The sequence below is a fragment of the Orbicella franksi genome, chromosome 7 (genome assembly GCF_964199315.1).
Source record: "Orbicella franksi chromosome 7, jaOrbFran1.1, whole genome shotgun sequence".
Taxonomy (NCBI): domain Eukaryota; kingdom Metazoa; phylum Cnidaria; class Anthozoa; order Scleractinia; family Merulinidae; genus Orbicella; species Orbicella franksi.
This window is the reverse complement of record NC_138151.1, coordinates 23,991,525-24,008,533: the sequence shown is the minus strand read 5'-3', so window position 1 is coordinate 24,008,533 and position 17,009 is coordinate 23,991,525. Positions and strand designations below refer to the sequence as shown.

At 38.7% G+C, this 17,009-nt stretch overlaps 3 protein-coding genes across 3 annotated transcripts in view; 1 reads left to right on the top strand and 2 right to left on the bottom strand.

The window, feature by feature from the left end:
* LOC145492293 (uncharacterized) overlaps nucleotides 1-14,282 on the bottom strand; it is a 96,024-nt gene extending 81,742 nt beyond the window's left edge. Inside the window, exons 1-6 of the mRNA XM_081471708.1 lie at nucleotides 14,214-14,282; nucleotides 11,555-11,938; nucleotides 4,420-4,686; nucleotides 3,418-3,657; nucleotides 2,614-2,711; nucleotides 2,086-2,144 (exon numbers count right to left, since the gene is read on the bottom strand). Of these exons, the coding sequence (XP_081327834.1) occupies nucleotides 2,086-2,144; nucleotides 2,614-2,711; nucleotides 3,418-3,657; nucleotides 4,420-4,686; nucleotides 11,555-11,938; nucleotides 14,214-14,280 (1,115 nt within the window). The 5' untranslated portion in view covers nucleotides 14,281-14,282. The remainder of the gene's footprint in view (nucleotides 1-2,085; nucleotides 2,145-2,613; nucleotides 2,712-3,417; nucleotides 3,658-4,419; nucleotides 4,687-11,554; nucleotides 11,939-14,213) is intronic.
* Nucleotides 391-1,492, bottom strand: LOC145492497 (uncharacterized). The gene is made up of 2 exons (XM_081471953.1): nucleotides 1,279-1,492; nucleotides 391-655 (listed from the first exon to the last, which is right to left on the bottom strand). Exons 1-2 carry the CDS (start codon nucleotides 1,490-1,492, stop codon nucleotides 402-404), a joined length of 468 nt encoding a protein of 155 aa, XP_081328079.1. The 3' UTR covers nucleotides 391-401.
* An 885-nt stretch (nucleotides 14,283-15,167) lies between the features above and the next one.
* On the top strand, nucleotides 15,168-16,829 carry LOC145493683 (uncharacterized). Its single transcript, XM_081473150.1, has 2 exons — nucleotides 15,168-15,263; nucleotides 15,345-16,829. Exons 1-2 carry the CDS (start codon nucleotides 15,168-15,170, stop codon nucleotides 16,827-16,829), a joined length of 1,581 nt encoding a protein of 526 aa, XP_081329276.1.
* Nucleotides 16,830-17,009: the final 180 nt, after the last annotated feature.

The window sequence follows — 17,009 nt, the reverse complement described above, 5'->3', positions numbered from 1 at the left end:
TTGAGCAAAATCAGCGTCAAGACCCAAGCAATGAAATAAACAAATTCTAATGTGCTGTTCTAACAGGCTTACCTATCCCTTGTTGCAGTCCCTAAAAGGGTGAAAAATGAATTGATTGACATTATAATCAAGTCGGGAGGAGAGAGGATGGAGAAATGGATAAGACATTTCGTTACCCATCCCTTTGAAGTAATAAAAAAAGGTTAACGTACTGCTCACAGAGGTCACTGAACATAGCATTATGGGCCACGTTGGGTGTCAGTGTTGCAAAGAATGCCGATGAAGGACTTAAAAGGCGTAAAATCTTAAAAGCAAGAACGAAAAACCACAAAACTTCCCGTACCTGGCATTAACACTTAGTGTCTCAGTTGTCTGGTTCAGTTATTTAACTGTTTTAACAGCTACATGCTATTTACATGCAAAACCGTAGCAGCTTGAAGTGGGAGGTTTAGCGAAAACTGGCAACGTACTAACAAGACAAGTTTTCTCACAGTCACTGTTAACAGATATAGAGAACATCTAGAATATCGCTTACCCTTCTTGTGAAGCCATAAGATGTAGACAACAAGAGCAATGATTATGACAACAAGAATACCGATCACAACTCCCAATACGGTGCAGCTGCAAGCACAATCCCAGCACGCTTGAACTGTTACTATAATATGATAAAAAAAAAAACCCCGTCATCAGATCTTTTTCAAAGCAAACGTATTTCGCATGCTTGTGTTAAGCATGGCAAATATGTCTCACTGTTTGTCTCTCTTTCTGTCTGTCTGTCTGTCTGTCTGTCTGTTAGTCTGATTGTCTGCCTGGCTGGCTGGATGGATGGTTGGCTGCCCGAACCTGCCTCTCCATCATTCTGTCCTTTTTGCTATCGATCCTTCTTTCTGTTTGTCTGTAGGTGATTGTTTTAAGCGAGGCTTACAAGGTATAGGAAGGTATAGCAAGGTATTAAGTTCCCTTTGGTGCGAACTTGGCAAACACAAAATCATGTGCACTTAAATGTATTCATTTCCTGGTGCTTGACACTTTTTGTAAGGTGACTAAATATCTTCACAGTACAAAATAGATGAAGCTCATGTAGTATGAGAGTGCCATCATTATCTGATCTCAATTTTGATGATTTCTATATATATCCGATTTGCTGGCCGAAATATAAAATAAAGTTAACGAAAAAATACAAGAGATCGCCACCCGGCTACTTAATAATTCTCTAAGGCACCTTAAAAACAAAAAACCAAAGTCACAGGACAAAATGTTAATGATATGGTAACATACTGTCAGATGAGCTGGTAGGTGTTGTGGCCATGGTGGATGTAATCCCAGTGTCTCGTGTCCCTGTTATGGCACTCACATTAAAATCTCCAAACCCTCCACTGTTAGCAGCATCTCGAAGTATAAAGAGTACCTCGTTTTCTCTTACAGTTGAATTGAATTTCAGGGCCAGATCAACAACAATACTTCCACACCTTGGAAGAAAAAGGGAAAACATAAGTACAAACTTATCTGGTAACCGAACTGAACGGGAAATTATTTTACTTCATAAATTTTCAGATGATCGAATCTCATGCAAATGAAGCATTTAAACTAATAAAGTGTACTTATCTTTATTTGACCTTAAACATGTCCCAGTGGATAAACCGATAAGTTCGTAGCCTGTTTGATTTTTGTTGTTACTGGTCTTAACCAGTCACCACTGTGTTACCGGGTGTGGTGAAATTTCGGAGGCTTTCGGAGAAAGCTCACGAAGCGAGGCCGAAAGTACCTCGACATTTGCTTGATTTCTTAGTGAAAATAACTGCTTTTACAGTTTGTTATTGTTTCCGTTTAACTGAATATCACATCGGCAGTGAAAAAAAAAAAATGCGAGTTTACTAGCAGAAACATAGCGCTACGGAGCGTTATGAATGTCTACGATCTACAGCCGCTGACCTCACGTAGTCATAGCGTAGGACATTTTAGACTCGTTTTCCCACGCTCCTCGAGACGCGCCGAAAACACTGCCGAAAGTTTTCCACCCAAAATGTTAGTCTAAAAGAATTTTTTTTTGAAGTTTACGAAATCAATCTGAAACTGTTTAAATACCTGATAGTTTTTAGTTGCACACTTTCATAGCCCAGTTTACCAGCAAATACCTCGTCTATCTGAAATGAACATTTTAAATAAACTATTGGTAACATTTATATTATACATTTTTAAAAGGGCTAATTCAATGAACATGTTTGATATTAACCACCCCTAAAAACTGCTAAAAAGGCTGCCAAGACAGATAATTTAATTTGTAAAATAACTTGGCGTAACAAAACACAACATCGACAACGTCGTTCCTTCGTTTCTGTAATTAACAGTGTCACGTTCACTACAAAGCATTTCAACTATTCCAAAATGTGATTACGAACTGTCCCTCGGTCAAGCTGTCCATCAATTTGTCCGACTGATAAAGTTAATTTGTGTGTCAAATTGTCGTTCTGCCTGCCAGCTGCTGCCTAGCCTGTATGCCAATTCACAGGCCCACTCAATATGTATTAACGGTCTCGAACCATGCTATTTCCTAAGGGTGACAGCATTATAAGGTTCGGACCTACAAGTGTCTTACATAAACAAGTTAGCTACCGTTTTGCTGAGTTTCTCCCATAGGTGATTGTATTCCCCCTCAGTGCACTCTTCACTCGTGATAACCAGGGTCACGTTGATTACATCACTTGCTATGACTAATAAAACAACAGTCAGCGAGAGAAAATGTACCTTTAGTATACAACCAAATACATGCAAACAATTTTAGACCCTCAGGTGAATCCAAGCACAGGACCGTAGCTAGTAACAGACAAACCGAGGCACTTGCCTCAGTCATTTTTCGTTTCTATTGTTGTTGTTGTCGTTTGTCGAAGGGAAAGAGTAAAACACTACAAACTTCATATTAATATCTGCTAGCTATAACAAGAAGTTACAGTAGAAAGGTTAAGAGGTCTGGTTGCGTCGAAAGGCTAATTTCTTACTCCAGCTTACCATTCAGCTATCAAAACATATATATACTAATATAAACAGTTAACAATCAATTTGTGTCTTTTCTAGAACTATAATAGGAAATTGAGATCTTAATTTGCTGAAGCAATACTTTGATTTGATAATATATTTTAAAAAGATATTGAATATTTTCAGCTCCCAAACTTTGCAATGAAAGCAATTTATAGCTTGGTTGTAAATTAAACGCTGCATATTTTAAGCCTGTCACCAATTTAAAAATAGATGGTTCTTATGTGTCATGGTGAGACCAAGAAAGTCCACGTCAACTATTGTAAGAAGCAAACATTTACTGTGCTGGCCAAGTCAATGTAACAAAAACTAAAGCGCAAAGGAAGAAACAGGAGAGGACATGATAATACAAACAAAAAGTAGTTTTTTTTCTTACTAACTTACAAAGAACGGTACTTTTTTTATCACTGCCCAAGTTATTTGTTACTTTGCAGGTGAACGCGTAGACACTTCTGTCACTGGCCTGAAAACGTAGCACGTTCTTCTGACACATACTTTGCTGTGGATCACATGGTGTCCAAATATAACTAGGCTGAGGATTTCCTTCTGCTTGACAGTCAAGTGAAACACTTTGTTGTGCTGCAACTTCATGCTCACTTACAAGTTTAACAATCTCGGCAGGATCTACAAGATTAATGACAGAGGCTTAGAGAATGAAAACTGACAAACCTAACTATAACTATGGTTACAGCTTTTCCAGCAGTCAGTTTAAGAACGCGAGTTTTAAATGAACCATAGCCTCTATTTGGCGCGCAAACATATAAACAATATCCTCTATTTGGCGCGAAAATATATAATCAATAGCCTCTATTTGGCGCGGAAAAATGCTTGGATATTTGTATGCTGACATAATCTGTTTTTTGAAGTGAAACTGTGAGCTTTGAAGAAGAGCTAATGTCCAAGGACAAATATCCTAGGATATTTTCGCGCCAAATGGAGGCTATTGTGCTTATTATCCTTTAAATGTTTTTCGCAACACGCGCGGTCTTGAAAATTGGGAAATATCGCTCGGATATTTCCCAGTTTCCCAGTTTCATTTTTTCCTCCCCCTACATCAAATGCTGCTTGTGGCCAAATGTCCAAACTACGATATATTGAGAGTCCTTAGAAACAGAATTGGAAGATTGCAGGGGGAATTTTTTATAGGTTTTTTCTTTTATTTCAGGGACCTCTTACACGTGCATGTAAAGTTTTTAAGCTAGGTTTTTCGCAAAAGGTTTTATCAAAAGTTATAAAGAAGTCCAATAGGACGAGTCTTTGATGCTATGAATGCAAGCCGCAGATAAATTGGTTGCATTAAATATATGAACTGTGCTTGGCTGATTGCTAAACCAGGGTACATTCTTCCTGTTTATAAACAATGTTTCGGACACGTGAAATACTTACATGTTACATTTACTTTAATTTGGTAGCCAACTGGATTTCCAAATCCGTTGTAAGCTGTACAGCGGTATGTTCCAGCGCCAGTTCTGCTGATGTTTGAAAAATCCCAAGTTACACCCTGGTGCACTACTTCACCATTACTACCATCCTCCAGCACTCTGGTCCAGGTGATGTTTGGTGTTGGTCTACCAGTTGCTTCACACATTAACTGCATGTTCGACTCTTCACGCACAGTCTGGTCACGACTTACATTAATAAGGCTCGCTGGAACTGATAAAAGCGTGCACATAGTGAAGCTTTACTCTTACATGTACTTAGTCTCAAGACAAAGTCATGTTTGAAGCAAAGTTTGGGCTGACATTAGTTAGCTTAGCAGAAACCGATAATAATAATAATAACAACAAAAACAACAGCAACAATAATGTTAATAATGATGATGATGATGATGATGATAATGAATCATGTAATAATATAATTACGCACAGTAACGTATCTCTGACGCTCAGACAGGTCTTGATGCTTTTCGAGGTATTACATCGCTGAAGAATTCCTGTTGGAGTTTTCATGTAGAGTCTGATAACACGGTGGATCGGAGTGAGGGGTGCCCTCTCTTCAAAAGTATAGAATAGAATAGCCTGACGTCAGAGTAAATGCGAACGCAGGCGAAGCAGCGACGGATCAAGAACTGCTTAGAATAGGGGTGAGTGGGTAGAATTATTGCTCTAAATAGGACGGAGGACGTGCCTTCTGGCCTTTCCCTTCGAACCATTACTAACTCCGAACTGTTTACGCCTGAGTAAGATCTCTTAAAACGAGTAGGTAAATCAAAACAGGTTCCTGCCAGGGAATTTGGCTTTCGAGCAGTCATTTAGTTGTGGTGAGCACTGCTACCTTATAAGTGAAATTTACTCGCGGGGAAAAGCGTAACTGTAAAAATAGCTTACAGTACAATAAACGAGAAACAGTGGCAACCAGAGAATAATAATATAATCACCGCACGAATTAAATAATTTCAGTTTGTTCGTGACCTGACCAGTCCTACTGGAGCAGTACGAATGCCTGTAATTACAACAAACGATTTTGATTGGCTAGTACCTAGGTTCATTTCTTTCTTTTTGCTCGATTGTCGTGCTATTGAAATCATCGATATTTGCCCGTAATTTGCAGCTAATCAAAACTGTCTGTTCCAACGGCAAACAATAACGCTGTTCCCACATGACGGGTTCGATCATTAGCAAACGCAGACTATTTTCTTCACCACTTCTGCTGTTAAGGTGTTAAGTTACATTTTTAATTCCTTTCTTGATTGATAACGTTGAAATAGTAGTCACACGAGTCAGTCGAGTATATGACTCGCGTCACTTTCTCAAGTTCAAACTTGAGCCTCTTGTTAACCAAGAAAGCTAATAAATCCTTAGTCGCCAGTTTTGAGCGGCCAAACAAAACACGCTACAGAAAGATACTTAAGATGTAAGTGAAACAATGTTTTCATCCTTTCACATGACTTGATGATCGGGTAACCGACAGGTGATCGACAAGAGAAATCATAACGTGTCTCGTATGTTTAGTGAAACGACAGCACAGTAAACACAGCGAAAAATTGCTGAGGGACTTATTGGACTCGTTAAACTGGCTACCTCAAACAATAGTAAATAGTTTTCACAACGGAGGACTTCTCAAGTTGCTGTCAAAAGCGTCCGAATTGCGCTAAGGGACTTCTTGTTACAAATGAACTGCCGTCTCGTTTTCTTGTGAAAAGGTAAAACTTGTAAAGGCACTTGGTGAGTTGGTCAGACGACATTTCTCCAAAAGGAGTTGTGAATCTTCCCGCATTTGAAACCACTCTGTAAGATATTTTATACAAGTTTATTGTTGACATTGTTCTAATTTCGTTACCTCGAAACAGTAACTTTTGCGTAATTGAAAAACGTTACTCTGGTTTAAAAATGTGAAAATGTTAGTAAAAATTTTTTTTGTAAAAGTCCCAACGTTTCGGCTAAAACTTCAGCCTTCATCAGGGGAACGTGACAAGGAATTTGTTAGAAAGGCACATTCTTATACTATGCAAATCGGCAAATCGGAGCTGATTATGTTCTGTCCCTCAGGGCTAAATTTAAAAATTCGTGCAGCAAATGCATGCCATCATCACGGTTCAGCGGATTCCTACAAGTGTTAATTTCCCATGCTTCTAAAATACGTCTGATGCGCCAATTTGTGCTTGTAGGTAAAATCTTTGAAGATTCCCAGGAGATGATGTGGCCAGAGTGTAAACAATGTTCCGCTAAAGCTGACTTGTACGACTGTTTGTTTACAACCGCTTTTTGATGTTCTTTGAGCCGGGTGGAAAATTTTCGTTTCGTTTCCCCGATGTAGCTTTTGTCACAACCTTGACAGGGAATTGAATAAATTGCGCCACGAGTCTGATCTTTCAGGACTGGGTCTTTTGGTTTGGGAAATAAATTGCCGATGGTATGGTGTGGTTTTAAAGCAACTTTGATATTGTAATTGCTTAGGATTCGCTTAATCGGTTCCGTAGTGCCCTTGACATACGGTGAAATGCAGAAACCTTTTTTGTCATCCGGTACAGTTGCAGGCGTTTGTCGAGCAGGCCGTTTCGGTTTACTTGCATGAATAACAAAACGTTTCGGGTAGCCATTTGACCTGAGTGCCGCGATCACATGTTTCAATTTATTTCCCAAACCAAAAGACCCAGTCCTGAAAGATCAGACTCGTGGCGCAATTTATTCAATTCCCTGTCAAGGTTGTGACAAAAGCTACATCGGGGAAACGAAACGAAAATTTTCCACCCGGCTCAAAGAACATCAAAAAGCGGTTGTAAACAAACAGTCGTACAAGTCAGCTTTAGCGGAACATTGTTTACACTCTGGCCACATCATCTCCTGGGAATCTTCAAAGATTTTACCTACAAGCACAAATTGGCGCATCAGACGTATTTTAGAAGCATGGGAAATTAACACTTGTAGGAATCCGCTGAACCGTGATGATGGCATGCATTTGCTGCACGAATTTTTAAATTTAGCCCTGAGGGACAGAACATAATCAGCTCCGATTTGCCGATTTGCATAGTATAAGAATGTGCCTTTCTAACAAATTCCTTGTCACGTTCCCCTGATGAAGGCTGAAGTTTTAGCCGAAACGTTGGGACTTTTACAAAAAAAATTTTTACTAACATTTTCACATTTTTTAAACCAGAGTAACGTTTTTCAATCATGAATCAACCACCTGGTTACAGGACCATTTTTAAAACTTTTACGTAACTTAGCAATTATAAACAAATAGTCTTGTGTCGGTTTAGGCGATAACTTTACGGCAAAAAATAACAAAACCGTACCTGCAAAAACCGATAAGCCGAATTTTGTAGTCTTCTTGGTGTTCTCAAGGACAGCTGCCTCGTTTACTGCTAAAATTTGCTCTGTCACGGTAGCACAACGACCTTCGCCGCGCCAGCTCGGAATAGCAAACACTCTTCCGAGTTTGAGTAACCAATCAGACTGTGTGAAAAGCGCTATCCACTGGTTTGCTATATACTAATAGATGCTATAGTGATTGTTACTAAAAATTCTTCAAAATGCAATGCATTTGTAACTCATCAAAGGTCATATCTTAATCTAGGGAATGGTGATTTGCCGAAATAAAAGGGTAATTTGGAGGGGGGGGGATGGGGGAGGGTGGGAGAGCATGTAACTACACTAAGGAGCTGGAAGAGACGGCTCTCATATGAGGTGAACCACAGGCCAAAGCAAGGGACAGTAGGGCATTTACTGCATTTTATCCTTTTCATATCAGTCCACTACCAATACTTGCAGTATGCATGCCGAACTAACAAATTAGACCCCTTTAGTTTTGGGCTACTAGGACTCAGCCACTAGTTTGCTTTATAGCTGAGTTGGTACCGAGCACTTTGCCTGTATATCGCAGAGGCGATAGTCCTTTATGTATTCTATCTTTCACCTGAAGTTGAAATGTTCGTAACATTTCTTATACTCATTTCCAAATATTGCTATATGTAGAATGGGCCACATTCGATATATCAATATTCTAACATGGCTCCGAGGCTTTCAAAACAAACTCCTATATTTGGTATTGTTTTCTTTGTATCCAAGTCTATTTTGGGAATTGAGAGACAAAAGAAACTTTAAAAAAATCGAATTTTGACCCAAAAGCCACGGAGTCATGTTAGAATATTGATATACCGAACGAGGTCTATTCTTAGCTGACTCATAAATTCACATGACATTGTTTAAAAACTGTTTGAAGATTGCACTGAAAAGTAGATTCTTCTTTATAGATTAGTAAAATAAACATTAAGAGCCAGTGCCCATAACTATGGACCAGACAACGACACAAGTCGAAAAATCGATTTTGCTCATTTTTTGCCCATAGATTGGCCCTAGCTAGTAAACAAACGAACCATAGTTAGTTTCTGCTAATGTAGCTTTTTTGGGGAGAAATTTGCGAAAAACGATTTCGACCCGATTGGGCTCAAAATCTACTTCCGGTTTTGCTGAATTTTCCGAATATTTGATTGCTTCGCGCTCCGCAGAACAGCTACTTGGGAATCTTTCAATGGATTTTATATTCAGTTCAGGTCTTCGTGGTATGACTGAGCGAAAAATAAAATAAATCAAAGTTAGTTTTGAGCCCGAAAAGAGATCAAACTGACACGCAAAATTTTACAATGTTTCGCAAACGAATTATAGCACTAAAATATCGCCATATTTTTCTATGGGCTATAACTTTAAATACCATAAAAACACTTTCTAAGGGTTAACTGTACACCCACCTGTTTGAAAATCAAAAAACATCTCTGGGCAAATGGTTTTAAGTCGCCCGCCTTGGCCTCTGCTTCTCATAAATTGTTCCCTGAACCGCCGTGAGAATGTAAACAATTGCGTGACGCGGGCGGTCACCCTGAATACATAATTCGTTTCCAACAAACCGCAGATGGCTATCTTAGAACATTTGGGTGAAAAAAGAAAAACATAATGGACCACTTTTAACTTTAATATTTTGAAAGTCATCGCTTTGGAAATTTCGTTAATTAAAAACGCCAATTAAAAGCAATTTACTTGGAGTTCGGGTGTTACTGCTATGTCGTTTTAAGCTGTCGTTCTTTCTTTGATCATTTTAATTACAAGAACGAGTTCTAGAAAGAAAGTCGTTCTAAGTTCATTTGTTAAGCGTAATGACAAGTTGATATTGTTGGTTTGTAGCCTTACGTGATCTGAAGGAACGCTACAGTGATTAAATTTGTATTTGTTGATTTCGACGGATCGATTTTCGGTTAAACCTTTTTATTTGTACCAGCACATTTAGTGCCTTTTCTCCTGCTAAAAAGTCGGAAAAAGTAAATTAAACAAATCCTAAAAGTTTAAATTGTAAATAAGAGGCATCAACAGTGCAAGTGTCTCGGTAAGCTGTTAATTTGAACAATTACTGTGCTGGACGGATTGCTTTCCAGGTTACGCACGTGCTATACGTATAGTTCATTGTGCGCAAATGTTCCTGTTTGAAACAACTGAAATGCTCAATGCTTTTTTTCTTTTTTCCTTCAGTCTTAAAACTTAAGTTTAGAGTTAGGCTAAACCCTAAGCTGTTTTGGCGGCCAACCTATTTTTGGCTAATTGCTTAATCAAATTATATATATATATTTCATTGAAATTCGCTTTTCCGTGACCGACTTCCGCGAACAAAACAAGATGGATGTTAGCTCTTCATTTAAGACTACAATCCTGGTCAAAAGTGTTGGGACAGTTACGGCAGATGACTTCACAGGCAGCCTCTCTTAAGACCAAAGCCGCGCAAGCCCGCCTACCCCCCTCCCCCCTGTCAATGTTGATAAAAATCTTGAAGAAAAAAAATTCTTGACAATAGCTTCAGAATAGCCACGTTTCAAGAATTGCTCGCCTCCTAGAACTACAGTATTCTCGAACTAAAGAGACGACAAGATAGATATTCACGTCTTAATTGATCGAACAACCAAAGTAGAAAAGATGGATTTTTTTCCCAGTGTGATTGAAACTTAAACGCAATTTCTTCCTCGGCTAATTCGATTGAAGAAATTCCGGGTTTTCTAGCTGAGTTTGAGCATATTGTGTAGGTACAAATTTCCTACACAGCTAGAAGAGCAGAGATGCCGTCACGTAGTTAGTAGTTTATAGAGTTTATGGTATTTCTACTTGACTTTATTTGTCAGTCAATGATTCAATTGCCATAACCCATAGAGGATTGGTAAAGTGTATCTCTAAAACTGCCACTGTATTGTAAGTTATCAGTGAAATCAATAAAATAAACAAGTGTTAAAATCGTTTCCCGGAGTACTCACGGCTGTAGTAACGTTCTCTATCGGGGAGGCGTGGGTGTTAAAATGCAAATGAAAAAATATATATATTTATACTAACTTAAAAAAAAAAACATTTTCCATTATTTTATCCACACAATGTTTCTAAAATTGCTTTCATCGGATTGCTGGAAACGAATAGTTACTCGAGAGTGGCTATCCGCGTCACGCAATTGTTTACATTCCAACGGCGGATTTTGGGGAAAATGTATGAGAAACACAGGCCAAGGCGGGCGACTTGAAACCATTTGCCCAGAGATATTTTTTGATATCATAACAGGTGGGTGTATATTTAACCCATAGAAAGTGTTTTTATGGAATTTAAAGTTATAGCCCATAGAAAAATATGGCGATGTTTTTATGCAATAATTCTCTTGCGAAACATTGTAAAATTTTGCGTGTCAGTTTGATCTCTTTTCGGGCTCAAAACTAACTTTGATTTATTTTATTTTTCGCTCAGTCATACCACGAAGACCTGAACTGAATATAAAATCCATTGAAAGATTCTCAAGTAGCTGTTCTGCGGAGCGCGAAGCAATCAAATATTCGGAAAATTCAGCAAAACCGGAAGTAGATTTTGAGCCCAATCGGGTCGAAATCGTTTTTGGCATATTTCTAGCAAAGAAAGCTGTATTAGCAGAAACTAACTATGGTCCGTTTCTATTCTTACTAGGACCTATCTATGGACAAAATACAAGCGAAATCAATTTTTCGACTTGTGCCATTGATAGGCGATTTAGGTCCATTTTTATAGGCATTCACTCTTAAAATGCTCACCTATTACAATGACTCGTATTCTGTAACTCCATGCGCTTGAATCCGTTGTAAGCTTGCATTGGTAATCCCCTTCTTCTCTTTCAGTGACTTTGTTTATTATCAAGGTGGCCAGTTCACTTCCACTGATATCAAAACGTGTTCGGTAATCATTTTTGTTAAATACAAAAGGACTACCGCCAGATATCGTTCCAATATCATCGAAGCTGCCATCATTCAATCTTATAGAAAATGTAGTAGATAACAGTGAACCAGATGACAGAGTGTAACTCCACCTCAGAGGCCCCTGAGTACTTCCATTTAACACCTGCAAATCAACTGTTCTAATGTCAGTTGGATCCGTCTGAGTCCACTGAGGAGGAGGTGCTGTCCACGTTACTGAAGTCGCTAAAAAAGTTAAATATTACTCAGAAATGTATTTTGTCTCTTCGATTTTCTAAACTACATTTTAAAAGCTAGGCTCACAAATGACACACTCGATTATTCTCCGGAAAACCGTCAGAAAATTAATTAGTATGAGCATCCTTTACAAACTCTGCGGCCAATTTTTCTGCGCTTAGTTTTCTAAACAATAGAATAATTTTCAAAAGCCAACAACGTGACATTTTATTTAGGGCAAGAGACCATTTCACGTGACAGTGATTTGACCTATCATATCTGAATGGCTCTAAACCGCCTCCGGGAACACAAAGACATCAAAAAACGCAATACAAACTTGAGGTAACTCACGTTCATTTAAACTATTTTCTACTCGTAGCATTAGAGCAATTTTCAATGCATTCTCATGCATTGTCTTATAAACGGCTAAAATTGTAACGCAATCGCCAACAGAGTAATGTCACGTATTAATGGTACTGTCAACGTCTGGGTCGCCTATGGTCACGCTTTTTCAGCGGTATTCTCGTGATGAGTGATTATATAGCTGATTTTATTTTCCGTGAAACTTGAATTTAGGAAATTATTCTTCGTGATCCGTGACCTGAAGGTTTTGTGTGACCCGTGAAAAACTTGAATTAACCCGTAATCGTGATTATAGCACTCTATTCTACTTGATTTCGAGACGCGAGTCCTCCGAATGGTTAGAGTCGTCTATACGATTTGCAATATGGAGCCTTGACATAACCTTTCACGACTTTACTTTCTTCAAAGTATGGGCAAAAGTAGCCTGCTGAACAGGCGTAATGTTTTTGCGTACTTTTGGCGAACAGAGGCGAAAGCGAGGCAAGCGCGAAGCGAGAGTCGCGGGAGAGGGGAAGAGCGCGAAAAAAAATAACGCGTTATTTTTTTCGAGTTCTTCCCCTCTCGAGTTCTTCCCCTCTTCTTCCCTGCGCGATTTGCGCTTCGCGCTCGCCTCTGTACGCCTAAAATACGCAAAAAAAATTACGTCTGTTCTGCAGGCTAAGGCAAAACAGAAGGAAAGCGATGTGCAACAAAACAAAAAAGAAACTGAGGAGCAATTGCCGAAGCGTAATTACAAGGAGGCACTCTTGACTGACATGAAATCTAAAATTTAAAGTATTTGATACAGCATGTCTGAATTAAGCCGCTTGCCGTGAAAGGTCGCTGAGGAGTCCATGCCTTTAGGGTATCAGTGACTCTTTGACGGTTTATAAAAATCTGTTTTTCCCAATAGCCCGCGCTCGTTTTAATATTTTGTTTTCATTTTTTGTTTTTGTTTTTGAAAATGTTATCTTAAACAATGAACTTTAATTTGGACACTATAAGAGAGTTGCTAATATACAGAAATCCATACTGAACAATGCAGTACTTGTGAGTACAATTAATCAAAGTATAATAAGGCTTAGGGATGAATTAATGAACAAAAACATTAAATCAACGAGCAAACGAAAATGAGAACGCACGAATAATTTCAAACAAGTTAGCAAAACCAACAGCAATATTTTGTGTTCTGAGAACTTCGTAGAATATTTGCCATGCTCTCCATCAGACTTATTACTTTAATTTACTCGCTACTCCTGGAAAGGGTTTTAAGTGCTGTAAGAACAACTGAAAGAACAAATTTCCGAAACAGGATGTTCAGAGAAACAGAAGGACAATATTATTTTCTTTATTAAGCACAGCGTGACATATAATACATGTATCGTGACAAGAAATGTTTACATTCCCGAAGAACCCAAACTATAATAGCCAACTGTTCATGCGTAACGCTTCAGCACGAACGCCTTGTTAGAGCAGAAACGAAAATACATCTACAGTCAAACAAGAAACAAATTAACACAGGGTCTCTCTGGTCAACATCCTGTGGTGCTACTTGAATTGATCTACCAACCGAAATCGGAAAACATCGATAAAAGTAATATATGCACAATACTGCAAGACACGCTTCTGCGCTGATGCCTTGATGATGAATTTTAAAATAACAGTAGTAGCAGCTTTAACGATAAAATTATGGCCGTCTTCATCTTAATTTAACAGTCTAAGATTGTTGAATGCTATGCCGGAGCTGCGAAAACATAATCTGGCAATATGTACTTGATTGCGAGTTAACTAAGACAGGTTACATTTCAACTGCCGCCAGCATATTTACTATTCTATTCCTTAAGTTTAAACCTTAAAGTAATCTGTCTCAAGGAAATCTATGGACTGGTCGAGTCTTAAGATTACAATCCAAACTCAACAGAAGAAGAAACACCGTTCTTACCTGTGAGAGGAAGAAAAGTAAGAGCAACTGTTAGGAACCAGATATTATCTGCAGTAACTTCCGCCATGATTCATTTACCCATAATTCTCTGTTTTATTGTTATAACAACTGATCGAAACTGACTATCCAGTTTGTAAATAAATTATCGGATATCAGGAATATGTTCCCACCCCTGCTAGGTGAGTTGTCCATCCTGTTGATTAAATAGATACTTCAAACCGTGAAACTGCCCTCTAGGAATAATTCACTTTCGTATTTAAAAGCAAACCGAAGTCTTATTGTTCGGAAACACAATTGATAGTATATATCAGAGCGAGAATTTAAACGCCGTTTAAACTGAGCTTGCTGCTTTTCAGTAAATATGGTAATGCTTTGGAAATGGAGAATTAGCGGAATGAAATATCAAACATTTGAAGTAGCCAGCCTTAGAAGCAATTTAATGTATTTAGCTGAAATTTCCTCACCCAGGTTTCTTTAACTGTAATGTACGGGTCCGCAAATGATCCCAGGACCGCAAATGATCCCCATATTGGACCGCAAATGATCCCGGATCGGAAATGATCCCCGATACTGACCGCAATTGATCCCGACTAAAAAATAATGAATGGCATGGATGGTGGGATGGGTGGATAGGGAATTGGCGTACGTGGATACCGATGTTTTTATTAAAGCGATCTTACGATTTTAGTGGCTTACAACTTGCTTTTTTTATATACTTTTGGCTAAATTTTGTTGCTAACTACGATGTTATGAATATCACCACTCAATCATCAAAACACGACTTGGCTTGCATTTCTTTGCAATAGACCTCTTTAGACTGTTACGTCATAGGGTGAACACGTGACTTACATTGGGTAAACAAACATTCGTGTTTGCAAAGGAATTGCAGCGAGAGACCGCGGAGTTAGAATACGTTCTCTTCTTTCGACGTAATTTCGCTTGTTTTTGTTCAGAATGGTGCACTACTGTTGTGCTTATGATTGCTACAACAACTCAACTATGGAAGAGCTATCTTGGCATGGATTCCTAGAAGACAAGAAAATCCTCAAGGTGAACACATGTAACCTGATCGCTCGATCGCGTAAATTTGTGTTATATGTGGACCTGTAATTTAATCTGTTTACCTTGTAGGTTTGGATCTCTAGGATAAAAAGGGACACGAAGAAAGATTTTGCAGTCACGAAATATTCAAAACTTTGTTCAGTTCACTTCCGAGAGGAAGATTTCGTAAACCCTCACGCTAATAAAAGGTATCTGAGAGCCGGCGCTTGTCCATCAATTTTTAGCTGGACTAAACAAACACCTGAGCGATCATTACCAGAAAAACGAAGAAAGATCGAGGAGGTGAATCTTTTCGTAGAATCGGAATTAACGGAAACGGCATCCGAGGGTGAAGGAGAATACGACGAAACTGGTAGGGAGAACTTTGTCTCGCGTTCCATTCAATCAAACATTGAGATACCTTGCGAGCATAGGTTCTCGGTGAGTGTTTTGAGAGATCTAGTGCACAGAAGAGGTAATGAAAAGAAATATTTTAGCCATTTAACTGGGTTTTCCAGTTATGAAAAGTTTCGAAGGGTACTTGAGTTTGTTCTCCCTGGTGGTCATCGAAAGCACATCACATACTGGAACACGAAGGCGAGCAAAGAGCGCAAAATTGATACGTCGTTGTTATTCGACTCTGATCAAATATCAAAAAGTGATGATGATGGGAGCTCGGAACCAGAAGCTGATCCTGGTTCTTCAAGAGATCATGTTCTATCTGTGGAAGACGAGTTTTTACTAGTTATGATGAAGCTTCGTTTAGGCCTACCCAATCTTGACTTAGCAATGAGATTTAATGTCGCAAAAGCAACAATATCAAATACATTTATTACATGGTTAAATCTGTTGTTTATACAACTTGGCACCCTGAAGATCTGGCCTCACAGGAACGTCATCCTAGAAAACATGCCCAAAAAGTTCAAGGAAGATTATCCCAATAACATTATTATAACTGACTGCACTGAATTAAAAATTCAGTGTCCATCCTCCCTTGTTATTCAGTCCCAGAGTTATTCAAACTATAAATCTACAAATACATTGAAATCCCTGGTAGGAGTCGATTCCATGGGAGGCTTTATGTTTGTCTCACAGCTATATACAGGGTCCATGTCCGACAAACAGATAGTTTTTAGGAGCGGATTTCTCGATTTACTGTCAAGAAAAAAGGAAGTATCAGAAATCTTGGAAGGTGACAGCATAATGGCTGACAAGGGGTTTGACATGGGAGGAGACTTACAGAAAATCGGACTTCAACTTAACATTCCTCCATTTTTAAAAGAAAAACCTCAATTTAATGAAAATGAAGTCATAAGAACACAAACAATAGCTAAACACAGGATTCATGTTGAAACAACCATTGGGAAGGTCAGGCGTTTTCTTACTTTCAACAGTAGACTCCCAATCAGCTCACTGGGAACCATAAATCAACTTTGGACAGTCAGCTGTTTGCTCTCAAACTTTATGGATCCTATTTTGGCTGAGGAAGTCAAAGATCTACTTGCAAAACAAAACAGTGACAGAAACGTGAGATACATTAAATACCCTGTACCTAATGCTACCAGGGAAAGTTAAGTAATGCACTTGTTTGCAACAATAACAAATACACTTGTTTTCCTTGCTTTTCCATTCAAAGGAGCCTCAATTGGTGCATTAATGTTGATGCAGTATTAACAGTTACTACTCTCAATGGGATACACTGTAGGTGTGGCAAAGTGACTGTTCACATGGATTAACAGATGTTGCCCTCTCTTT

Bases quoted from the DNA above. Each gene is read 5' to 3' on its own strand.
- LOC145492497 (XM_081471953.1), bottom strand. From the start codon at position 1,492: ATGTTTTCCCTTTTTCTTCCAAGGTGTGGAAGTATTGTTGTTGATCTG. The intron at 656-1,278 runs GTATGTTACCAT...ATCATATTATAG, and splicing joins ACCTACCAGCTCATCTGACA to TAACAGTTCAAGCGTGCTGG.
- LOC145493683 (XM_081473150.1), top strand. From the start codon at position 15,168: ATGGTGCACTACTGTTGTGCTTATGATTGCTACAACAACTCAACTATG. The intron at 15,264-15,344 runs GTGAACACATGT...TTTACCTTGTAG, and splicing joins AAGACAAGAAAATCCTCAAG to GTTTGGATCTCTAGGATAAA.